A 26,085-nucleotide genomic window follows, 5' to 3' on the forward strand; every position below is an offset into this window, starting at 1 on the left:
ACTTCCTTTGTATTATTTTTAATATACTTTTACAAGAAAATGTATTTAATTCATGATCACTGGTTTCTAAATCATAGTCAGGGTTCTTTAAACCTTATAAGGCACTTACAAGGATGACCTTCAAAGGTAACTGAGATCAGGTAATTTAATGACTCTACATGAGCCTGCAGCTTTATCAAGACCATTTATTGCACCTTTGCACTAAAATTTTTAATATGTTTCTAAAATTCAAGTAAAAGAAATGTTAGCAGTGTGTTTAGTCTCTGCTTTTCTGGATTTCCAGAGTAGAGTCTGGATACTTCCAAGTTATTTTGTGCTGTGTGACAGATGTGACTCAGCCTGCAGTTTAAACCTGGAGCACGAGAGGGCAGCGTTTTCCATGGAATGCCGTGTTTCCAGGTGAAACCTCAGAGCTGCAGTCCCTGCTGGGTGCTCTTTGTGGGACTCCTTATAAAGTCTGTGCTGAAATTCACTTCTTGAGGACTTTTACCAACTCTTGGACAGTTATTTTCTTTCCATTAGTTATCAAGTAGGAGTAACCTCTGAAAGTTGTTAAATGTGTGTGAATGTTTAAAGGATTATGGCACCTAATGCCAGTCTTATCACCTGCTTGCAGCAGAAGCTGAATCACAGAATTGTTGGGATTGGAAGGGGTCTCTGGAGATCATCCACCTGCCCAGGCAGGGTCACCCAGAGCAGGGTGGCACAGGAACATGTCCAGGTGGGTTTGGAATGTCTCCAGAGGAGGAGACTCCACACCTTCCCTGGGCAGCTCTTCCAGTGCTCTGCCACCCTCAGTGTAAAGAAGCTCTTCCTCCTGTTGAAATGGAACTTGTTATGTTTTAGTTCATGGCCGTTGCTCCTTGTCCCATCACTGGGAACCCTTAGAAAGATCCTGGCACCATCCCCTTGACAGCCCTTTGATATTTGTATGCATTAATGAGATCTCCTCAGCCTTCTCTTCTCCAGGCAAGAGAGATGCTCCAGACCCCTCATCTTTTGTGGCACCCACTGGACTCTGTCCAGTAGCTCCTTGTCTTTCTTGCACTGTTCTTTGGAAAATGTTAGCAAAAGCTGCTGAGGGCAAGGCCAGGAAGGGAGATGGATTTGGAGACATACTCCAGCATAAGGAGTGTCCTGCAGAAGAAGCTGATGGAAAAGTGCAGGAGAAAGGGACTTAGAGAGGCAGTTTAGTATATATATATATTAATATCTGTCATTCACTAATGTGTATATAATATAAATGTCATAGGGATGGAATAGAGAAGCAACACTGGCTGTGGAGAAGGAACACTGGAATTTGAATTGGAAGGCAGTAGGAAAGTAAAAGTCAGAATTGCTGCATTGAAAAAGATGTTACCTTTTCTCACATCAGTGTTCTTCAGAAATGTATTTTTATATAGATAGGTACAGCCAACAGTGCTTTACATCCTTAAAAGGGGCTTTTCCTTTTTAAGAAAAGAAAGCACCAATGAGGTGAGCTTTCAATACATATCAAACTTGCTTGAGCAATGAGGATGAATTACTTAAGAGAAAAAAAAAGGGAAAAAAAGCAGAATCACAAGTATTATTTGGAGAGATTAATTTTTTTTGCCATTTAATGATTTATTTTCCCCAGTTCAGTTACAGAATGGTGGAAATTACTAAAACCTGTTAAGGATTGGCAAGCTTACCAGAAACAGTAACAAGAATCTGCTTGTATTTCTTGGCCTAATTATTTGTGAGCAGTTTTCCTGAGGCTACACTGTAGGCAGGGTATAATGGGGAAAGGGTGTCACCCAAGTCACTGCTATAAATTGTTTTCAACTGATCAGCTTGTCAAGAACTTCCACATCTGCCAAAAATACTGCCTTTGGGGAAAAACATTTCCCAAACTGGAATTTAAATTCCAAATGACTGAAATTTGGATGGACAGGAAGAGGTGCAATATTTGTTTTGGAAGCAGTGAGAGTTTTCCACACCAGAAATATCTTGGTGTGTTGAAACAAAAAGGGACTCCCAGGTCCCTCCTCTTCCTCAGGGGGCTGTGGCAGTGAGCACCAGCCCTGCCCCACATACTGCCATTTCAACCTGAGCTTTCTGCTCCAGAAAGGTTTTGGCATTGGAAGCAGCCTGTTTGCCACTGAAACAGAGCTTCTGGAAATAAATCAGGAAAACCTGAGCAGATATTGTGTGAGAGATGTGTATTTTCTGGTGGAATTGCTATATATTGCTGTTGTTGACAAATGTTTTTTGGACTTGATAAATGATATTTTTCCATAAAGACATCAGTGAAATTTCCAAGCAGCTGCATGTGTACCTGTTTGTCCTGCTAAACATGTAGATTAATGAGCAATATGCAGTGAAGCTGTAGTAGGTACAACTCATTGTTACAACTAATTGTAACTTAAACAGTTTGGAAAATTGTCTTGACAAAAGTAATCTACTAGATTTTCTATTTTTGAGTTTGAGTGAGATTTTGGAATACGTTTTATTAAAGAAGTGGATGTGGAAATACAGACTCATTAGAAATGTAGTTACATGTCAAAAAGTTGTTAGATTTGACAGACCAAAGTCTGAAATTTAGTTCACATTGATGAATGGAATATGGAAAAAAGAATGAAGGAGCTTTTCTAGTTCTGTTTTTTTTAGTGTTTGTTTGCATTTATTACTAATGCTTTGTAAAGAACATGTCTGAAATAGTTGATTAAAAATTGTTTTTCAAAATTGTAAGTGTGCTTATATAAGCAGATGGGTAGGATATAATATTTTAGAGTATAGATTTTCAGTGTAAAACATCTTCATACTATATCTACATATGGAAATGTCTAGGTTGGTCTCAAAGAAATAGCCTGTCACTCAGTAAGGAAATGGTACTGCAATGTGCAAGTGCATACAGAAATTTGGGTAGTGACCTGTAAATTCAAATCCAGTTTTACTGTGCACCAGCTTTCCCATATGGAAAAGTGAGATTGTGTAACAATTTGACTTGACTACATGACTTCTCAGAACTGAGGCTTCCCAGTAATTTTCTATCCTGTCTTCTGTCCTGCTTTTGTTTAACAGTAAAAAAAGGCGAAATTATTACTACTCATCCCCTTGACATTTGTTTCAGAACAAGGGGAAAGGGATTTCACAATTTCTGACTAAGGTCCCATGGATATACTGCTTTCTGGTTTCCAGTTATTTTAATGAACATCTGAATGTCATATTTGTGTATAATTGTAGCCTAAATATCCAAGAAAGCAAATATAGAGAATGTACTGTGCTAACTAGTGCTTTTCATCCTTTACATAAACCAAACCCTTTTAAAAAGTAGAGGTATGTGGGCCAGAAAACCAAACACAGTCTTTCAGAGGACTTCTGAAGCTACAAAAGGTGGTGGGAATCATGTGCTTTCCCTTCTGTGAAAACAGAAATTGAGGTGGTAACATGCAAGGAGATTTTGCATTGTGATATGGTATTTATGTTGGAACTTCCACAGGCCCTGTAGCTTTTGTCAAGAAAAAGTATCATCTTGAGTAAACTGCTGTTACAATTTAAGCACATTTCACTCAAACATCTGTGGATTCTTCACATGGGTGAAGACGTAGTAGGACATGTGTTAAGGATTTTAATTTTCTTAATTGATTTTATTATTCTTATTAGGTCATCCTTGGCAAGTACACCTGGCTTTCTTATGAAGATGTATACATTAAAGCTGTTAATTTTGGAAATGGCTTAGCAGTCTTGGGTCAGCAGCCAAAGACTAACATTGCTATCTTCTGTGAGACCAGAGCTGAGTGGATGATTGCAGCCCAGGCCTGCTTTATGTGCAACTACCAGCGTGAGTACCTGTCTTCCCTGAAGTTTTTATGGTTTTTTATCTCACAATCTCAAAACAAAATTTTCTTGCTTTGCTTTATGTACTAAGAAAACTTTATCTAGATTTTATGTAGAACATTAAAGTTTTCAAATTAAAAAATACTGCATAAGGTAGAAACTGTGCTCTGTGTAGCCTTTTGCTTAAGTGAATAGAGAAAACTGTATCTGTTGGCAGATGGGGAGAATGGTTTTGGGAAGTATAGTGTGCTCAATGAATTTGTGAGAGGTTTATTTTCTTTTCATCTTGAATCAGTACAGATTCCCAGGTTTCTGAAAACAAACAAACAAAAATCACACATTAATTCATTGACTTGGTTTCAGGAGTTGACGTCAAACCTTCATCTGTGCCTGCAAGTTTTGTTTTATCTGGATATTTTGTCAGTTCTTTAATTTTGATTTTGGTTAGGCCTATTTTTCTTGCTCAAGAATGTACTGAGTGCTGGTCTCAGTGTGCTGTAGTTGTTTAAATGTCTGTTTCATCATTGCTCCTTAATATGTCCTTCACCTAACTAAGCCTAGCCTGGCTGGGTTCTGTGATGCTCTCAGGGGGACACATCTTGTCCCTCAGGGCATGCCACAGACTGCTTTCCTCACAGGAGCAGCCTTTTCCCTCCTGTGCCACATTTAACCTACTTCAATAAGAGGTGGACTGTAAAAGCCAGATGTGCAGAAATTCCTGATTTCCTACCTAGATACAGTAAAGATATCTATCAGTTGTACTTCTTTCAGATTTTGGAAGCAAGTCTAATAAGATTTATATTTAAATGGTCCCTCTGAGTATGTAGCAGTTTTCATTTAGGTATGTTTTTACTCCTGACTCTGGTTATTTTGCATGTTCCTTTTGCTGTGTTGGTCCCTCAGTGTTAAGGAAGGAGCTGGTGGCAAGGTGCACCACTCTGGCCCTTAGCATTTCGAAGTCAGCCTGCTTGCCTTGTGTGACAGCTGGCTCTGTGACAGGGAGGGACAGGATGCTGTGTAGGGACTGTAGCAATGCTTTGGGCATGGCCTCCTGTAGTACCTGTACAGCCAAACTGTTCAGATAAAGGTGGGTGAGATGGACCATTGGCTTGCAAGGATTGTAAGCCACAGAACAGGGTTAGTTGCCAGCCTTCAGTGGCTGACAGTGACTCCAGTACTGCTTGATTTCTTTATTGAAGGCCTGGGTGATGGGACAGAGTGCAAACACAGGGGGTCTCAGCTGGTGGCGTGTTGGGGGCAGCAGCCAGTGCACCCGAGGGTGGGGCTGCTGTGCAGAGAGGAGACTCTCAGCTGGAGAAGTGGGTTGTCTGGAACCTCAAGGAATTCAGTAAGGACACTTAAAATTTCCTCTGTGTGCACCTCATGCACCAGTATAGGCTGGGGGAGAGCTGGAGAGAGCAGCTTTGCAGGGGAGGACCTGAGGGTTCTGGTGGGCCATGGGTTCCCCAGAATTTTGCAGCACTTTCTTGCAGTGAAGGCCAGCAGCATCCTTGATGGTGGTAGCATGAGTGTAGGTAGGTCCAGGGAAATGATCCTTCTCCTCCTTTTGGACACTGGTAGAACCACATCTGGACTGCTGTGTCTGCACTGGGGCTTCCTAGTAGGAAAAAAGATGCTGACATCCTGGAGCAAGTCTGGTGGAGGGCTGCCAAGATGCTGGGGGAGTTGGAGAACGTGACATCTGAGGAGAGGCTGACAGAGGGGTCTGTTCAGCATTAAGATGACTTCAGATCTTGCTGCTGTCTGACACTACCCAGAGCAGTATACAGAGGAGATGGAGCTAGGCTCTGCCCACAAAGGTGTGCTTTGACCTCTGCAGGCCACAGTCACAAGCTCAATGGCAGGAAAATTTGATTGCATATTAGGACAAACATCTTCATTGTGAGGGTGATTTGATATCATAACAGGAGCAAAGAATGGTTGTGAAATCTTCATCCGTGGAGACCTGTAAAACCCAGACTGGCCACGGCTCTGAGCACTCTGCTGCAGTGATGGTGTGTGCTGTGATCTTTCCAGGTGTCTTCCCACCTAAACTGGTGATGCTTTTGGTTGGTTCTTCAATGAGTAAATGTTGCTGGCCTGCCTACCAGAGCAGAGAACTGCACAGACTATTCTCAGATTAGATGCCTATGCTGCCTTTAAACCACATGTCTCTGTGCCAGTTCCCTTTTATCACTTTTGGGATCTTTCAGATTCCTAGTGGCTATCCTGGGAATAAAATGTAAAAGCTTGTATAATTTTTCTTTCCTTTGGAACTGAAGCACATTTACAAATCCTAGGGAGATCTGCAATTTGAGGGGGGAAAATCTGAGCTAGGGGCTGGATGCTGTGAGCAGGATGGTGTGCATGTTTTTGGGTTTGTTGGATTAGTGCTCTAAATCCCCTTACTGCGACGTGCCTCAGCTCACACTCTGACGTGGTGTTCAGCATCTAAGCTATGTCATCTTCTGTGAACTTGGCTGACTTGTGCTGGCAGATGAAGAGAGAGCTGTGCAGTGTTCACAGGCAGCTTGCAGGAGAAATTGGAAGATTCAGATGGTGTTGAAGCAGTAGTAGTGGCAAGACATCGCTAAATGGCTTATGTTAGCATTTTTCAGTGTGCAGGTTTAATACCAGCTAACTGCTGTGGGGGTTTTGGGACATTCTTTCCAAATGTGAAATGTGTTCAGTCTGATGGATTCAGACATTCTGGGCCCAGAACTGATGTCAACAAAGCAGGTTCATCTGCTTTGTACACAGTGTTGGAGAGAATGCCTTTTTTGCAGTACTAAACTAAAATAAGGAAAGTGATGTTTGTTATGGGTTACTTGCACAAACAAATGATTTTATGGTTGGAAATATTGCTTGATTTTAAATATTACTTTTTCTGAAGTTCTTAATTTTGTATTTGCAGGAGGTAGAGTGGGATTGCTAGCTCAGAAACAGAAGTAGTACTAATGTGAAAGCAGATTTTATTCCTAAGTACCTCTTCATGTGTGTGAACAGCTCTTTACCAGGACAGGAAGATAAAAGACGAGTGCATAGCCAAATGGTGGAATAGGAGAGATTAGGTTTCATTTTTCAATCATGCTTGAGCAGAAGTGGTTTTGTCAGAATTAAATTTGGCTGAAGCCTCTAAAGATGCATTTTTCTTTTTATTCTTGATGTACAATGGATGCTGAAATACTCAGTTTAACATTCCAGTTACCTTGAAATAAATTGTTCTTGAAATAAAAGTTCTATTTATTTCTTTAGGGCAAGGTTTTATCTTTTTATATCGGGGCAAATTTAGTGGTGTTGGGGATTTTCTTTCTGCCAGGCCTTTGGTCAGTTAACAAAGGCTCACTTATACTATTGCATGTATAAAGGTGAATACAAAATCATCCCTTCTCAGTATGTTTTCAGGAGAATGAGGAGAGAAAAAAATTATCAAAACTTTCAGATTTGCCTGAAAAAGTTTTAGGTGCCAGTGTGGAGAAGGGAGAATTTCAGAGATGAGTCATTGCTCAGTTTTGCTCTCTCCATGACATCAGTGCACCATCATGTAAATGGTCTCTTTCTCTTGGGCTCCGTCATATAGCTCTGAGTGTCCTAATGTACTTATTTGTGGATGAGTAATTAAGTACCTCCGTGTTATTCCCGCGATGATGCTTTGCCTTCTGGGCAGTGTTGTCAGCTTGGTTCTGCTTGTTGGCTCGGGGCAGCTGAATTTCTGCTACATGTTTATATAACAGGGGTCAGTGCAGTAAGCAGAGAGAGCTCGTGGGAACGAGGAGAGGCACTCTTCTGGACTTTGCTCCCACCAAATTAAAGAAAACACAGTGCATGTGCATTTGCCCTGCAACAGTTCTGAACTATGATGGACTGTTTTAACAAGAAAAAAAATAAGTAGAGGTCAACTATTTACTTTTTCAGTAAGAAAACTGCTTTTGAGTTGTTTTGGGTTTGTAACTCCTTGGATTTAAAGTATTAAAATAAAAATCTTAGAATACAATGGGACTTTATTTAATTTTAATTTTTAGTCTTTGCTGCAGTGATTACAGTCCTAATGTACAATGGGTTATCTTATTTTCATAATTGCGCTCTTTAAATATTCAGCTATTTACAGACTAAAAAGCAGATGATATTCAGATACCTGATATGACAAAACTCCCAGCAAGGATGTTGTAATTACTGATTGTGTTGATTGATCTCAGAGCTTTTTTGAGATGTCCCTGTTTAGTGTTCTGCTTAGAAATTTTTTTTTTAGCAATACTTCTTTTCAATTTTTAGTTGCCTTTTTCTTCCCTAGTCTCTTCCAGTCTCTTTTCATTCAGTTCTATTGAAAATGATAGGAAATAAAATATTATTTTAAAGGTATTAATATGAAATCATTGTTTAACACACTAATGAGCTGACCTTACAAACAGGAAACAATTTTTCTTATAGTCAATTTTCCAAATATTTTCTTTCATGCTATTCCATATTATTCTCATGATGTCAGTTTGGGGTCCAATGACTGTGATGGTTAAACCTTTATTACATTTTTCTAAAATAGATGCAGAACAGAATAGCTACAGATTTATTCCTGAGTGAGAATTCTCTGCTGATGACATATATTGCCATGCTGTAATTTGTTATTAGCAGTCAATTGTAAAAGGTTAGTAACAGAGTATGTGAATTCTGGAAAGAGAAGTCACATAAATGAAAGCTGTTTCTTTCCTATATGCAAGAGGAATGTTACACAGTGATTAAACTGAGAAGCTTTGCCGGCTTTTCAGATGGTAAGAGCAATGAAAGTATGAGAGTAGATCCAGGAGAATTGCATGAGGTGATGTGGTTTTGGGGCCTCTAATTAGACCTTGGAAAAGAGTAAACAGTCACATAGAGAATGGTTGTTTATTATTCCTTCTGGGAGTAACTGAAAATCACACTGTATTTAAAGTCAGATGTTAAGAGGCTTTTTAAATAAAAAACTGTACCATCTTTGAGTTGACAAATATTTTTATTGCACTGCCTAAGTTGGAATAGATTTATCTCAGTTCTTTTTTGTAAACTTGAAAATGTAACCCAGAGACTGACCATTTCCCCTGCTTTGTGTTTCAGTTGTTACTCTGTATGCCACGCTGGGAGGCCCAGCAATAGTCCATGGGCTGAATGAAACAGAGGTGACCACCATCATTACTAGTAAAGAATTGATGCAAACAAAATTGAAGGTCAGAAAACTGTTCTTTGTCTATCTCTTTCTAGTGTGTCTGTTCACCATTGTTAAATGGCCTGGTTCCATTGTACAGAACAAGGATTTATTGCCTTTCCACAAGGCAGATGCTTTTGGAAGATTTATATATCTGTCTTCATGTACAGAAAGTGGTAGTTTGCTTTCAGTGGGTTGTAGGCTGCTCAGTGACTGGAGAATGAGCAATTTGCAGTATTGCAGAGCTGGAGTGCTGCCTGGAAAAACACCTTTACAAGAAACTGCTGTGGTTTCTGGGTGGATTTAGTGCCTATAAATGTAACAATGGGAAGAACAGAAAAATGTGTAAAGAGCTAACTATGATCATGCTTCTGGCTTATTGTCAGATGTTTTTCCAGCAGAGAATGGTTTTTACATCTAAAGATGGGTGTTTAAAGAGTTAGAGCTTTTTTTCCATGCAGGGGGAGAAGAAGCTCACTAAACATTAGAACAGTCAAAGAACTTCTTTGACTTACTGACCCTGATGGAATACCCAAGTGGAACAACTAATCTGCATGAGTTTCATCATTTTGTGTTTTGGGGAAACTGTACCTTTCAGATCAGGCAATTGTTTTAATGAAAAACTGTGCTGTTGTGGAATTTTGAATGAGAATTTCCCAAACTTTAAAAAGAAGTTACTACAATGACAGTATCTATGCCATGTGCATTTATTTCAGCTTGCAGGAAGAGAATGTATTTGCTCTGCTGTAGGTGATGATCTCTTCTTCCATGAGAACACTAATAAATGTCTCATAACTCATGTTTTGCTTGAAATGCTTAACTAGTAATTTTCAATATTTTTGCTAGCTGTTGCTTGTTTTAAATAGCATAATAACCAAGGAGTAACCTAAGAATTGTTATGAGCTCAGTATCACCAGTTTCTCCACATGTTCTATGGGAAGGGAAAGTCAGTTATGTCTACAAATCATTACAGTCTTATTTGTGGGGTTTTCATGAAATAAAATACAAATCAGTAAATGGTTGGAAAAGATTTTGGACTTAAAATTGGAAAGCTTCAAGCTTTGCAGCTGTTTGAGCTTGGCAGGATTATCCTTTAAAATTCTGAGATGTTTTATATTAGTGCTTTTAAAAAAGTACACAGCAGATAGCTTGGAGGTTTTTGTTCTTGTGGTTTTTTTGGGTTTTTTTTTTCCTTTTTACTTCTTGGCATAAAACTAAGTTTTAATTTCTGAACCCATTTTTCATTTCCACAGGAAATTGTTTCTCAAGTTCCACTACTGCGACACATAATCACAGTGGATGGCAAACCCACAACGTGGTCAGAGTTCCCCAAGGGTGTCATTGTTCACACGATGGCATCTGTGCAAGCCATGGGGGCCAAGGCAGATACTGGTAGGTTCTTCCTGTTCTGATCATCTCTTTTGGTGCCCTAATTTGACCCCCTTGAGTAAGCTTGAAGAAAAACTGCAGAATTAACCTTTTCTTATCTCCTTTTCCTTTAAATAAAGTCTGCGTGATTTTTGTTTTGTTTTTGTTGTGAGTGGTTGGATTTTGGGGTGTTTGTTCTGTTTTTCAACAGAGTGAAAACACTTCACAATCAAGTGTTACAGGTTGAAGGATAGTTTTTAGGATAAGCAATTACTTCAGGATAGAAACTTAGAAAGCATTCTTATGATCTGAGATATTAAGACCAGGTTATTCAGGACACAAAAGGAAAGTCATGGTGTGTTTTATAATAAAAGAAATCAGTAATTTGTACCAATAAGTTCTGTAAAATTCACAGATAGCAAAATGTAAAATAGTCATTTGAATCTGATAGAACTTGGTCACTTACTACATTTCTGAAAGCATCATCTGTGTAAATTAATTGAAATCTATTTCTGGTCTATGTAACATTTTTAGAACTATAATTAAGAATTTTAGAACTTATTTTAATTGTAATGTTAAAAAAATTTTATTCTTGGCTCTGAAGAGCTGCCCATCCTAGTATTTTAAGATTTCTATATATTCAGTAGTTGCTTTCTTTTGTTCTTATCCTTTTTGTTTTTAGAATCTCTTAACTGCTGCAGGCAAAGGAACGTTGGATTGTATTTTAGGAGTGTGGGGGGGTGGGCAATCCATCTGATTTTGGTGTTCAGGGGAATGGCAGATTTGCTCCAAACATCATGACTTCTCAATTTCTTTAAAAGATGCTTTTCTCTATTTGATATACCAGTTTTATGTACTTCTAAAACAGTTTAATACAACACCAGCAGAAAAATTTTGGCTGTAATTCATTAACTCCTTGACGTTTATTAATCTGTGTGCTATGTAATAAGGTATTTAATCTTTCTTCAGTCTTTTAAATTTCACATACTCTGCACAACAATAAAGGAACATTATCTTTGTCAAGTTAACCAGTCATAAACTGTGAAATGCTATCATGAATTGTTTATGGTTGAGCATGTCCAATTAATATTAAGTAGATGAGCTACTGCTTATGGGTTTTTTTCCTCTGTGTTGTTCATTGTGCAGGATAGGTAGGATTCAGTGAGTGGAAAATGATTAAATGTTTCTTTCATGCATCTCATTCAGTGTGTATACTGTGCCACATGCACTGTGTGAGATGCAGTTTCCTCTGAGTAAGCACAGTAGTTTTGTATTTTCTTGCTCTCAGCACAAGTATTTAAAAAGCACTTTAATCCAATTAAAGCTGTTGAACTTCTTTTAAATATTTATGGAGATTGGACCTCAGGTTGGCTCAGCAGTGCTTTGCTGCAGGTGTTGCAATAAGGCAGTGTGTTGTTCCCTGCCAGGGAGCACATGAGGCTTCCTTGGCACAGAAGGATGAACCCTGTGGCAGCGTGGCATCAGGGCAGTGAACCTGCCCCGAGGCAGGGATGCTCAGTGGGGCTTTGGGCAAGCCAAAGCTCTGCCTGTTTTTTTTCTCCACTGCAGGAGTAGGGGAAAAATAATAGGAAAACCGTTGTTGTGGTAGATAAGGAACAATCAGTTAAAGTATTGCTCAGCTAATGCGAAGTTCCTACTCTTTTTGAAGGCACTTAAGCTTGACCACAATCTTTTTAAGCAAAAGCAGAACGTAATAGCAGGAGTCCTGTGGTGCTGTATTGCAGTGACTGCTGAGATGTGTCAGATCTCCCAGCCCACCACACACCCTATTTGTTTAACAACTTGCAGGAAACAAGCAGCCATCCAGGCCTGTGCCCTCAGATATCGCAGTGATCATGTACACAAGTGGATCCACAGGAATTCCCAAAGGAGTTATGATCTCCCATTGCAACATAATTGCTGGCATAACTGGAATGGCTGAGAGGATCCCAAATCTGGGGTGCGTACCAACCGTTACTTACCAGCAGATAAAGAAGTCATCTAGTTGCATTTAATTTTAGATTAACTACTGTGTAAAATATGAACTCTTTTATATTCCTAAGGCTGTGACACATCACACTATGCACTGACATCTGAGCATCTTCCAGCACTGCACTAACTTACATGACTGCTTCTTGTACTCTTTGTTCTCTCCTCTTTGGTGTGTGGGCAAGACCAGGACACAAAAACCTGTGTGGCCACCTTTCCCTAGAGTGTTGAAAGCCTCCCTGAGCAGTGCTTCCCTTGGTTAATGTTTAAATTCTGTGGCTTCTTTGTTTGGTGCAGTTTTTCATCTCATCCACTGAGAGTAACCATCACCCTTTTTTCATGCCTTAAACCTACAGTATGTAGTATGCAGCTATAGAAACAAAACCCATGTGAATAGAAATGTGCTCTCAAGCTCAAAGGCATTTTCTACTTTCTCCATTTCTGCAGTAAACTTAGAATTAATTGTGCTTAATGATGCATCTGAGGACTCTAGTGATACAGCATAAACCTGTCTTTTAAAAATTCTTGGCAGGGAAAAAGACATTTATATTGGGTACCTGCCCCTTGCCCATGTTCTGGAGCTGAGTGCTGAGCTTGTGTGTCTGTCTCATGGGTGCTGCATCGGTTACTCTTCCCCTCAGACACTGGCTGACCAGGTATGTTGTAGATGCAAGTCCTTACGGGGGAAAAAAATAAAAGAAATTTAAAAAAAAATTTAGTTGCATCAGATCTTTATAATATTTCTTTAAAAACAGTAAAAATTTTGTTTCTGATGTTAAAGATCTTGAATGTGTCTGCTAGTAAACTTGTTCTTCACTTTAGTCTTCTAAAATAAAGAAAGGAAGCAAAGGGGACGTTACTACACTTAAGCCAACTCTAATGGCAGCTGTTCCGGTAAGTAACTGAAGGATGAATAATTTTTAAGACCTTTTTTAAAATATAATTTATAATTCAATTTTTAGCAACAAAATTAATACCATTTAAATAGAAAATTTAAGTAGAAAAGGTAGGATCTTTGATGTTAAGCTTCCTTAAAATAATAATTTTGGTACTTATTTGTATGTTGGGGATAAACAATCATGATATGGGTATCAAAAAAGATAACAATAAAGGTTTGATTCCCATTTTAATTAGTCACTTCTTGTTTGTTACAGTAAAAGAGTGGAATAAAGAGAGTTAGCAGCAGGCAGCTGGGGGTTAAGTACTGCTCCTGCCCAGATTTTGCTTTCCTCCTTTCCATGAACATCTTGCTGTTTCTTAGCAAGGGAGGAGGAGGGAACCTGGGAGTGGGTTGTCACCTGAAGCTGACTTGAATTTCTAGATTGTGTTTTCTTTTTGCTGTACTGAATTCAGGATTTCTGTTTCTTTGAGTTAAAGTTCATCTTTTTATGTAACTAGGAAATTATGGATCGAATCTACAAAAATGTCATGAATAAAGTGAATGAAATGACCAGTTTCCAGAGGAATCTATTTATATTGGCCTACAACTACAAAATGGAACAGATTTCCAAAGGTTACACTACCCCACTCTGCGACAGGTAAGGTTAGCTTCATTTTAAATGGCACCAAAAAATCAAAGTCTTACCACAGGAGCAATATCTGCTTTTCTTCTTTCTGCGCTTTCCTTCATTTTATTGTTGACACTTCGAACATGAACAAATCTGTACTGGAGTGTAAATTGAAACAACAAATCAGCAGTTTGTGTGAGGGATTTAAATACTGATAGAATGTGAGTGTCGTTTAACTTGACACTGATTGAAAATTTACATTTCTTGCATTTTCATCAGGAATTTAATAATAGATTCATGCAATTTTTGGGTGAGATGAGAAATTTATTCCTACAGAAAATTGCAGACATTTTCACAGAAGGGAGCAGTGGTATACCTCAAATTGGAAAGAACCCACAGGATTATTGAATCTAATTCTGGGCTTCCATGAGAGTAAAGGATAATGTGTTTGCAAAATTTATACAGCTTAGCATATTTTTGGGAGAAAATCATGCAACTTTACTGCCTCCTTAAATGTGTGCTTTCAAACATTTAGCCCATCTTCCTTCCAACTAGAACACAGAAATTATCTTAGAAATCTGTGCCTGTATTTCTGAAAACTTGAGTGTTCTCCTCCGAGGTTTTCCTTGGATGTCGTAGAAGTGTATTTGCAGACAGTGGAACCTTTCAGTTCAGATCCCAAACGAGGTGCTCTCTCGCTTTAAGCTCCAAAGTGTCCTTTTCCCTTTGCGTTTCAGCCTTATCTTCCGCAAGGTGCGGATGCTGCTGGGCGGGAAGATCCGCATCCTGCTGTGCGGCGGCGCGCCACTCTCGGCAGCCACGCAGCGCTTCATGAACATCTGCTTCTGCTGCCCCGTGGGGCAGGGCTACGGCCTCACCGAGTCCGCCGGGGCCGGCACCATCACCGAAGGTGGGTGCGTCCCCCCGGCACCGGCACCGGGCCCGGCGGGGCTCAGCTCCACCTGCCCGTCCCTTGGTGCTGCCGCCAAACCTCATCGGGGAGTCCTGGAGTCAGCTGCTCCCAAAAACCATCAAACGGGGGCAGGGCTGATTTGGATGTGCTGGAGCAGGTGACCTCCGTGGAAAATGAACGTTCTCGTTTGTGGTAGGGCAGCGCATTCTAGCGTGAGTGGGGTCTTGGCATTGCTGCACTTACCACGTGAACGGAATCATTTTTTTCAAGTATTGTTGAGTAAATTGAGATATCAGGAATTAAAACCTTCCTGCGCCAGATTTTAGTTTCATATGACAGAACCTAATGGTTTCAGTTGCCTTTTAGTAACTGAGGGTATCTGTTAATACAGCCATCTACTCTCTTGGCGTGATAAAATTTTTATCTGTGTTCTCTTGATAAATCTGTTGGGTTTTCTATGGAAGTTTGGTTCCGTGAATTAAAGTTCAGAAATAAATAGCAGTTAAGTTTCACTGAGGATGCATGACAACGAAATGGTTTTTTTTTTTTCTAACCAGCTTTGTTTTTTGTTTTTCTGAAAATGCACTTGTTTAAATTCTAGTTTGGGACTACACTACAGGAAGAGTGGGAGCACCTTTGGTCTGTTGTGAAATCAAGTTAATGAACTGGGAAGAAGGTGAGATTTCCTGCCTATGATTAAATTGCAATGCTTTTGTAAGAAATGTGTTTTTCTATTGGGCTTTGCTCAGTAGCAGTAATTAGAAGACTATTTCTTGGCTGTTTGTATTTTAAATGCTGCTTTTGCCTATAAAAGTTTGTTCTTGGGGAGAAGAAAGGTAAAATAAATTTCTCAGGAGTTTCAAAACAGGGAAATGCCCAGACAAAAGCTGTTAATAAAGTGCTAAAATAAATAAAGAAGCTATAAATAAAGTGGCATTTTGACTAGGTAGTATGCATGATACCTAGTTGCTGTTAAGAAACTATTTTAAAATAATCTTCATAATGGTATTCTTAAATTCATTAAAAATTGGCATGTAGAATAGAAGCTTAATGGATTCTTTAAAAAATACATATAATAAATTTTGAAGTGCATTTGGGTATTTCCTTTCACTGTAGGCTTTTATGTACTGTAGAGTAGAAATATATAATACATAAGTGTGTTTTGGACTAATGCAGAATCTTAGGGATTTTTCTTTTCTAAACTGTGAGGCAAAATTATTTGGTTTTATGTGAGCCTGTGTGAAACTGATAAAGCACATTACTTACTACTGCCAGAAGGATGGCACAAATTTTTGTTTTGGAACATGTTTTCATTCTCATAAACTTAATAAAGCTCCTCATCCTTTTAGGTGGATATTACAACACTGACAAACCATATCCTAGAGGTGAGATCCTTATTGGAGGGCAGAATGTGACTGTGGGCTATTACAAAAATGAAGCACGAACCAGAAAAGATTTCACTGTTGATGAGAATGGGCAGAGGTGGCTCCACACTGGAGACATTGGAGAGTTTCATCATGATGGATGTCTAAAAATTATTGGTGAGTTAATAAATTCAGTACAAAACATGTACATGTATGGATATTCAAACAGACACACATTTTCAGGGCTGTGAAATAGAGTTATGAGAACAACATCCATATCTTGTCATGCAATCTAAAGGCTTCCCATGTATCCCAGGGAAGTTCTGGTATGTTAATGTAAACTTGTTTGTGTGTTTTAGAAGGTGATTTTTGGTTCATTTGGAAACAATCTTAACATTGACTCCCTAAGTTACTGAGACTGGGTAGTAATTAGAGAGTTAAATATTAGCTAATTGAGTAGATAAGCTGCCTTATATTGTATAATTTTGTAAGTTTGTGTACAATAATTTCAAGTAATTTGGGCATAATTTTTGGTTCCTGTTGTTTTTCAAGTAAAAGGTGAACAGTTGCTCTTTAAATATGGATTTAGCCTGAAATAAATAATGACACCAAATGTTTGAAGTTTTTTGTTCTGTTGTTAATACTTAATTCCTCTCTTCCTTGCCAGATCGCAAAAAGGATCTTGTAAAACTGCAGGCAGGAGAATATGTTTCTCTTGGCAAAGTAGAAGCAGCTCTGAAGAATCTCCCACTGGTGGATAATATTTGTGCATATGCAAGCAGGTAAGAGCAGCTGAAGCTTTGATAGTGCTCAGTTCTCTGTCCTCTTGAAGCCATAAGCAAAATTTTTTGCCACTCAATGTGTGGAATTTTTTTAATCAGTTAAAAAAAAGATTTTACTTACAATACAATGGAATAAGTCTCGATCAAAACTAAAAGAGCTGAAGCCCATTTTTATTTGTCCTTTCTCATTTGTTGTCATCATTTATTGGAAAATACCAGTGATGAGTCTTACATTCTCCCTTCCCCAATCTGAAAAGCAGCTGAGCTCTATTGCATTAATTACAGGCATCACTCAAGCACTTTGGAGATTGTTACCTTTAGAAGCCCTAGAGCACCTTGTTCCTTGCTGTGTTTAGTTGTGATTTGTCCTTCAGAGGAAGTACTGTGGTACTTCAGAGGAGGAAGGTAGAGGAGAAAAACACCAGTGGCCCAGCAACTGGCTTGTGACTAAAGCAACTAAAGTTACCAAGGACATGAGTTAGCAAGGAAATGAGGCTGCCTGGTGTAGGACAGACATTTTTCATGGAAGAGAGATGGCTCAGGAGGTCTTGAGGATCAAAGCCTGAAAATTTCCACTGAAAATCATTTCCAAGACAAAGCTACCAAATACAAAAGATTGGCATAAGGAGCAGCGAGAGGAAAGCAACTACTCAAGAGGGAAGATGTACCTTCAGGAAACCTCTCAGGACAAAAGTGCTTTCACATCTGAACTGCAACAAGTGAAGATTTAACTTTGTGACCCATAATGAAAAACTACACGTACCAGGAGCTGTGAGCTGCAAGGTGTTCTTCCCAAGAAAAAAATAGCTCGATGAACCTGTTTGTCCAGAAGTGCACTTCTACTGAAGGGGCTGAATTTTAGATGAACGGATAGTTTGATGCTTACCCAGCCAACTGATTACTCCTACATGCTCTTTCTCCCTGGAGACACTGGTGATGCTGCTGGACATGACCTTGAGCATGTCAAAAGACTACAGGAACCAGGGATGAAAGTGCCAGAGTCCTTTGTGTCCCAGGTGCCTTCACACACAATACCTACACAGTAGGGAGCAAAGTTACAAGGGTTCAGTACAGAGCACAGCATGAGTGTGCATGGAGAAAAATGGGACAGAGGCAAAGGCAGAAGGTGAGATGCAAGCAGTAGTGATAGTGAGGCTACTCTGAAATCATTCTAACAAGTTTTAAAGGGTCCGAGTTCCACACATCTGAAGAGATGGACCTCATGGAAAGAGTTCAGGAAAAACATGGCAATGTCTGGGCAGACACCTGTGATGGCATGAATTAGGAGTAATTACTGATATGTCTAAATAAACTTGAGAAAGGAAGCAAGGCTAAGAAGGTGACAAGGAAAATCTGAATGAGTAAACAGCTTCTGTTTAAAAGAAAGGGACATCTGACTATTTTGAGGGAAACTGCAAAGACGAAGAATCGTGAGTTGCAGCAGCAGCTTATCCATGCTACAAGTGACAAAGTGTTGGCATTAGTGCTTGCTGATGTTTAAGAAAGATGTAGACAAACATCTGTTAGATGTATCTGACCCTGCTTCAGGGCAGGTGAATTGATTAGGAGCTCTTCTGAGATACTTTCAACTCTGGCCCTGGTCTGTTTTGATGGAATGTGTGAGCTTCTGTGCACGTTTTTCTTAAACTTGACACCATCTGAAAACTTTGAATACCTGTTCCAGAGTGAATTGTGCTTTAGGGCCCAAAGACTTTGAGATCACAGCTTCCTATGTTCTGAGCACTATGTGTCAGGAGCAAAGAGTGCCAACAGCAGAGTGAGTGTATGGACTATCATTTGAAAGAGAAAGAGAAGTCACTTCCCTTACAGAAGCAGGCATCCTTTGAGATGTGTTGTGCATATGCTCATTCCACAGCCTGCTCTCCAACCCCTCTTCACTGCAGTCCTCTACTCCTCTACAGTAACTGGATTCTGCAGTTGAGAGGAAACTGAGGTAGGGAAGCCACACACCCGTCTGCATTCCGGGCTGCAAAACATGAGGAGAGGCAGGGCACATCATATGGGTACTGCTTCCCAAAGCTTTGGGCATGAGACACAGTGGAATATGCATATGGACAGCACACCTTGAAGCAATCCAGTTACTGTAAGGTAAGTAGCTTCTCTTTCTACTTATTTTTAAGCAGGCAGAGGTAACTTGTGTGCTATTTCAGGAAGGTTATCAGGTGAACAAAGGCCAGCTGTTAAGAGCAGTATCTCTGTATTATAAACTCCCCCAATTTGAAATGTTATTTTTGAAGAGTTGTTTACTTTGTGAAATTCATACTAAAGTACATTGTGCTTCTCAGTTTCCATTCTTATGTCATTGGATTTGTTGTGCCAAATCAAAAGGAGCTCGCAGAACTAGCCCGAAAAAAAGGATTTAAAGGAACCTGGGAAGAGATCTGTAACAGTCCTGAGATGGAAAAAGAGGTTCTGAAGGTGCTAGCTGAGGCTGCCATGGCAGGTGAGTGGCTGGGTCGATGTTACCAATCCTGTGACTGCAATGTCTGTGAAACAGATAAGCATAGGCCCTAAAATATATCCTTGCATGTGTATATTTAATTGAACCTGTATGAAATGAGATTTTCATATAAAAACCCCCAACAACAAAACATGAGTTGAGTCAGTCCTTTTGTTTCATGCAGCTTCTTTTACTGTGGCAAATAGCTGAGGAAAGAACATTAAAACAGGGAAGCTTCACAAGTACAGTTCTCTGTATATATATATACAGTATATATATAATGTGTGTATGTGTGGTGTTCTTTAAGGTGTCCTTTAGTATTTTTTTTGGCTTTGCTGCTGGTCCTAAACCAGTGTGGGCCATCTGTAGATCCACAACCATAATATGCGTTAGGTATCAGTCTCACATGCTACATACCAGTGCAGAGGTGAAATAAACCCATGGTGACAGGGACTCTCCTGGCTTCCACTTGCATCTGAAATATTTCCAAAACCAAAGCAGCATCTATGTAGTTAGTAATTTTCAGAAGACTTTCCTTACATTAACTCTTCTAGCCACATTTGTAGATTACTCAGATATTCTGTATCAGTGTCCATAGTATCTCCTAATGAGTTTGTAGCTTGGCCTGTTTGTGTGAAGAAATGCCTTGTTTGTCCCAGGCCTTCCATCTGCCAGTTCAGGTTGACTCTGCTGAGCTCTGGTCTGGGAGGGGCAGAGAACAGTCCCAGTGGTGGTTGTGGTTCTGCCGGTGTGGATTATTCTTCCCCCTCAGTATCTTTTTCATGCTAATTGGCCATGGTCTGTCAGGCTGTTCTGGTGCAGAATGAAGCAGTGGCACAGGGATATTTTGTTTGTTTTTTGTAATAATTTCTGCCTTACTTTTGCTTTTGGCTGTTTCTGAGCACTGAGCTGTTTTCATAAGGCTATCAGTTATGGCCACAGAATGATTTTTTGAAATGATCATCAGGAGTGTAAAATTTCCTATCCTCATTTCTTGATACTTCCCTGCAATGGATGTTTTGCAGTTGTTCAGTATCACCATGACATCCTCCTGTCCCTCTTTGACCTTTGTCCTCATCCTTTCTACCCTGGATAACTACATGCTTCCAGAAATCTCTTGCTTGTTAATATTCATCTCTTCTCCATATTGCTTGTGAATATATTAAACTGATATTTGCCAGCTCCTGTCCCAGGAGCACCCTCCTGCCATGAGTGAAGTCTCAACACTGCAGCTGCTCTTTCCTTGCCCCACCTCTCTTGTCTGGTTTTCTTCACTGTCTGGAGCACATGAACAAAATCATTCTCAGCAGCTGCTGTGCTGGAGAGAGCATGTACAAAGTTAATTTCATTTTTTGTGCAACACTATTCTAAGGAGAATTTAATACTTTTTAAAAATGGATGAAAAGTAGTGTTTGATTCAATGATTTTGATGTTATTTTATGATTAGTTTTGGTTTTCACTTCGGTATCACAGGCTTTACTTTTAAATACTATGGGTTTTAGTGGTAAATTGCAAAAAAACCCCAAAAACCCAATCCCAGTAATCTAATGCCAAAGGGAAAAAAAGGGACAGGAAAATCTAAAAATGTCAGGTTGCACATGATAAGTATACATTTGTGTATATTTTTGAAATTCAACTTGAAAAGAGAGGGTTTTTTTCTTATTGCTATCTGTTGGCTACTTTTCTTAGCTATTTTTCTTTTCTCATATCTGAAACCACAGCAGAAATTGTTGCAAATGATAGTGTTTTGTGCTGAAGGTGTAACATGGAGAGCACTGCTCTCTTTCGGTACAGTGAAGAGCTCCCATATGAACTTAATTCCCTTGACCAATTTAGAACTATCAGGAAAAAACAAACTCCCCCATTTTTTCTAACCTAAGTAGTATGGATTTTAAGATTTTTCTCTCCAGATGATGAGTACCTTGTGCAGAGTCTGTTCTGAGGATATAATTTCCATACACTGAGGCTTTTTTTGAAGTTAGGGAGCTGCACAGACACCTGAACAGCTGGGCTTTATTCCAGTATTTCTGTGGAAACCAACAGCAGGTACTAGAGGATCCTGTTGCTCTGCTTGTGACCCCACAGGTTGTCAAACCAACCATGGTGGCTTGGAGGAGCACTTCTTCATTTGGGCCACGTGCTTTTCCGTGTGAGAATATGATTCCTACTTTTGTGCTTAACTTTAGGAAAATGGTTCCATTTAGGTTCATTTTAAGACATTTCTGCATTAAAAAATATTCCTTTTTTACAGCAAATCTGGAGAAGTTTGAAATACCAGTAAAGATCCGTTTGAGCCCTGATCCTTGGACCCCAGAGACTGGTCTGGTGACAGACGCGTTCAAACTAAAACGCAAAGAGCTCACGGCGTTCTATCAAACGGACATTGATCGAATGTATGGAAAAAATGTAAAATAATCCTCCTCTGCACCACTTTGCTACAATGAGCTTGGATCAAATAGGAAATACTTGAATTGCCTGTCTCAACTCAACACTTGAGATCAACACACAAAACCACCATTCCTCATTTCCAGCTTAAACTGTTCTTTCTAATGACATCACCATGATGACTGGCAAGTTTAGTAAAATGTTATGGCAGCAAACTTGTGTCTGTCTCCTTTTTTCCAGTTTTCTCTGCTACCTTGTCAGTCTGTGGATTTTCCCAGGTCTTTTTGGGAAACCATGATTCTGAAGCCTCAAATTTTTAAACATTTATAAATCCTGTATAATGTTTTATTTGTATCTTTAAAATTTGGATGTATATAGAGAGACTTGGCTATATAAGAAATGGTTATACTGGGGGCCTTTTTTTACCTAATTATTTAAAGATAAGAAGGTATTGATGTTGTGACATTATCTACATTGAAAATGCTTGTTACAAGGTAATTGTTGAACAGAGGACCAGGTTATTTGCTGCTGTGCTATTTTTCTGTGTAAATCTGAGGGAGAAAATGTTTGACATTCCAGCTTGTGTAATACACCTTCAATATGTGCCTAATGGTTACTTTTATTTTGATCTGAAAATGAAAGGATGGTCATGGCACAGCTCTGCCTCAGGGCAGGTACTCTTGCAGGTGTTAGTTAAAGCTTCTTTAATACAGAAGATGCTATTAACACAGCAGAAGTTAAACCTAAGAATAATCTCTCAGATACAGAAACTCCTTTTTTAAATAGCTTGTGACCATTTCATCCAGAGCTGAATTGTGTAGTGCTAATATGAGCTCTCATCATTAATTTCACCTGACACTTTACAAGCTTGACTGTGTTCTTTTAGCAGAGGGACTGTAACAACTTTTGTCTTTTCTCATTACGTTTGGACATTAGAGTGGGTTTGCTCTTTTGTTGTTTGGCAAGACCCTTGCTCTGGCCTAGCTGCAACCCAAATCTTCCTGGGGGGGATTTTTAAAGTCATAATGACAGTTATGTTCTCAGCTCACACAGTGCCTAGCTGCCCTTTGTGCCATTAAAAATCTCCCTTTGATTCTCTGTTCTTTTGTGTAGTACTTTTTGCTTTAAAAACAGATATTTGAAGCATTTGTCAGCCAGAGTTATTTATATTGCTTGGTTTGTTACACCTAGATCTTACTTTGGGAAGGAATCTCAATTTCTGTTTCAGCAGAGATTCATGGATATTGTTTGGAAAAATATGGGGGCTCTTTTCATCTTCAGTGAGAGTCTTCAAATTTGTTTCAGATGTAAATTTTATTTTCAAAATATTTCTGGAAAGAATATTCAGGGTTACATGAGAATGTGAAAAGGCATACATCAGCCAACTTTGTGATGAAGCAACTGAAGTGGCTTTAATTTGGAGATTACTCTCATGTGCATCATTTACTTGTAGCACTAAAACTCAAGGTCCTGATGCTCACTGAGTGCCCTGCTATGGTAGCACACAGCAATGCTGAAGGCCAGAAGCTTAATTTGGGAGAGGGAGTTCCTGCTGTTTGTGGCATGAGGTTTTGGGAGGTATTTGATGTGCAGATTTTTATTTTATAAACCTCTGAAATACTTTTTTTTAATTAATGCTCTCCATTGATTATAGAAAGCAGATTCATAGGAGTTGAAGGTTATCAAGCAGGTTCCCTGATGAAATGGTTTGTGCTAATTATGGATTTCCTCTGCTGCTGTCCATGAAAAACTGTTAACAAATGGTAAATTTTGGTGTAAGTAATCAAATGGAAATAGAAGCAACAAAAAGAAATCAGAACCATATTTTTGAGATTACTGATTTTAGATATCCAGATCATAAATGAAAACCTTATGGTGAATAGAGATAAGACAAGTGTTGAAAAATGACTGAAGAATCCAAATGTGGAAAAATTGCCAAGGCTGTAGGGAAGTGTCACACCATGTATTAGACACACTGACACTTAAATTGGTATCTGTGCTCCATCAACAGGTTCTTAAATAGAACTCAGCACAGACTGTACATTGTTAAAATATTTTTGTGATTTTTAGAGAAAATTAATAAATTGCTGAAGTACTATGTATATCACTTGGTGCATTGTGCAGCAGATTTAAGAAAATAAATCTGCTTTTGGTTAAAAAAATCTGAAGTTAGTATTTTGTTCTGCTAAGCATTTAAATCCCCTTTTGAGAAACTGTGTAAACGAAATTTTTAAAATGGTTTGGAAATGGTAGTTTCATTTTCTTTTTTCTAATCCAGTCACAAGATGGGGTTGCAGTCTAACTGTGCATTTGATGGTACAGTTCAGGTTTTTTATGTTTAAAATGGATGTGATATATATAGTTCCTCTTTCATTAGGCATCAGATTCATGTGGACATTTATTTCTTCTACAGAATGTGAAAACAAAGCAGTTCATTAAGTTTATTCTCAGTAAGATAGTCTGGAGATAGAAAGACTTTTATAAATCTTTGTGATGAGTATGGGGTTTTTTTCTTTTGATTTATAGCAAAAGACAGACTCCACTGCCGCTGGGTTGTGAGTCCTTCCCACTGAGGCCACCTGTGCTGGGAAGTGCTGGGGGCTGTGATGGGATGTTCAGCTGTGAGGCTCCCTCCTCCCCTGCTCCTGTGGGCTGCCAGCTCCTTCTGCCTGTCCCCTATGCTCCTGCACTGCTGAGCACAAGGAAAGCTTTGGAGGGATTGGTCCAACCCTTGCCCTCTGAGAATTCCCCATCATAGTTATTTTTTAATTTTTTTGTGTGTGTGTTTCTTCCCATGCCTTGTGTAACAAGAACAAAAGTACCTGCTGGAATGCACTGCACTGTCCCAAAGGCTCTGCAGGAGCTGAGAAATGTGTTTGGGAGGAGTGGACTCTGTCAGGAGGGGAATTTTGTAATGGAAAGAGCTGTAACTTGAAACAATCTGAGTTCAAACTAAGAGCAAAGGGCATATACCTCACCTAAAGGGCCCCCAGAAGAGGGGGGATTTTTAACAAAACTTTTGTAAATAAAATCTTACCAGGTCTCTGAATCATCGAAAATTGTAACTACTTACTCTCTTGTGAAAATCTTATGCATTTCATTATTAAAATGGATGACTAAGAAATTCCAGGGATGCTGTGAATATCCTTTAAGTTTCACAACTCTTTAAAAATATTCCAGGACTTTAGGCTATCATTCAATCTAGATGTAAGTGTTCTTTACAGAGCATAGCATTTCTGGGGTAGATGACAAATTCAAAAGTTGCGTGTCAAAAGGCTGTGTGAGTTTGCTGCTGCTGCAGGTCTCACAGAGGCAGGAGCACACCTCAGAGGGGAGCTGTAGCTGAGCAGGGAAAGGTTCTGCTGAAAAGGGAGTGAAAAGCAATGTGTGACTGGAGCTAAGGACATAACAGGTACCAGCATCCCACTGCTTTACAGGCAGGATGCAGAGAAGGGTGTGGAATCAAAACCCTACATTAGGAACACCCTGTAAAGCTTGTAAGTTTATGCAGAAATTGCTATAGGACAAAACTCCTTTGCAATAACCTTTGTCCTGCTAAAGTTCACAAACTTTTTATTCTCTGCTAAACCTACGTTTAGGTGACGCAATGCAGCATTTGTAATTTTTATTACTATGGTGTATTAACTACTTTGGACTGGGTATAAAATTGTGTACATCTGTTTCTTTACTGGCAAGAGGAACGATTTTCAACTTGCCTACACCTTGGACCAGGCTGAAACATTAATTGAATGACCAACTGTATATTGTTGTAATGGGTTATTTAATGTAAACTCATTTTCAATGTGATCTTGGTTGTTACTATGAACTGCCTGAACATTGTATATCCTAATTGAGTTATATTGTATGAATTATTTATTTGTAATTGGATATCATGTTTCAAAAATAAAATTAATTTCACAATTTGGGACCTGTACATCCAGTGTTTTCCGTGGTACAGAGTTGATAATATAGAAATATGTTTATTATTGTCAGATGTTTCAAATATGTGTGACCATTTTGAACCGAATGCATGAGCAGGAATTACCAGGTTAGCCTGGATTTTCACTGCAGGGAAAATTAATGATGTTTGGTTAATTTTTATTTGCATATGATCTGCCATTTACCTGGTTTTAAAAGCACTGGCTTTGGGTAATACCTCTTGTAAAGCTGTAGGCTTATGACACTTTTTTTTCCTATCCAAGTGTGCTAGGGCTTGTATTTAGTGTGTAATTTTCCTTAAGTTTGTGTGTTGAAGGGTCAGATATTAGGTGCTTGCAATTGGACTTCTTAAGAGATCTTAAGCACTTAAATTTCAAGTTTTAATTACGAGCTCACAAGCCA

At 39.1% G+C, this 26,085-nt stretch overlaps 1 protein-coding gene across 2 annotated transcripts in view; it reads left to right on the top strand.

Annotated features, from left to right (window-relative positions):
* The window catches only part of ACSL3 (acyl-CoA synthetase long chain family member 3), a 48,567-nt gene extending 22,897 nt beyond the window's left edge, over positions 1-25,670 (top strand). Inside the window, exons 4-16 of one of the 2 annotated variants that reach the window (XR_015773447.1) lie at positions 3,628-3,805; positions 8,887-8,996; positions 10,228-10,366; positions 12,152-12,302; positions 12,864-12,987; positions 13,154-13,225; positions 13,730-13,869; positions 14,577-14,749; positions 15,354-15,428; positions 16,102-16,293; positions 16,784-16,898; positions 17,184-19,007; positions 19,205-19,307. Coding sequence is in view for 1 of the 2 variants with exons in the window: in XM_005527028.3 (XP_005527085.1) it covers positions 3,628-3,805; positions 8,887-8,996; positions 10,228-10,366; positions 12,152-12,302; positions 12,864-12,987; positions 13,154-13,225; positions 13,730-13,869; positions 14,577-14,749; positions 15,354-15,428; positions 16,102-16,293; positions 16,784-16,898; positions 19,205-19,362; positions 21,611-21,774 (1,791 nt within the window). In the remaining variant the exon portion in view is untranslated. Of the gene's footprint in view, positions 1-3,627; positions 3,806-8,886; positions 8,997-10,227; positions 10,367-12,151; positions 12,303-12,863; positions 12,988-13,153; positions 13,226-13,729; positions 13,870-14,576; positions 14,750-15,353; positions 15,429-16,101; positions 16,294-16,783; positions 16,899-17,183; positions 19,008-19,204; positions 19,363-21,610 lie in introns of those variants that run through there. The other variant, XM_005527028.3, reaches the window with a different exon arrangement.
* Positions 25,671-26,085: the final 415 nt, after the last annotated feature.

Source organism: Pseudopodoces humilis, chromosome 11 (assembly GCF_049639895.1).
Source record: "Pseudopodoces humilis isolate 2021_Gansu_Grassland_sample_001 chromosome 11, ASM4963989v1, whole genome shotgun sequence".
NCBI lineage: Eukaryota > Metazoa > Chordata > Aves > Passeriformes > Paridae > Pseudopodoces > Pseudopodoces humilis.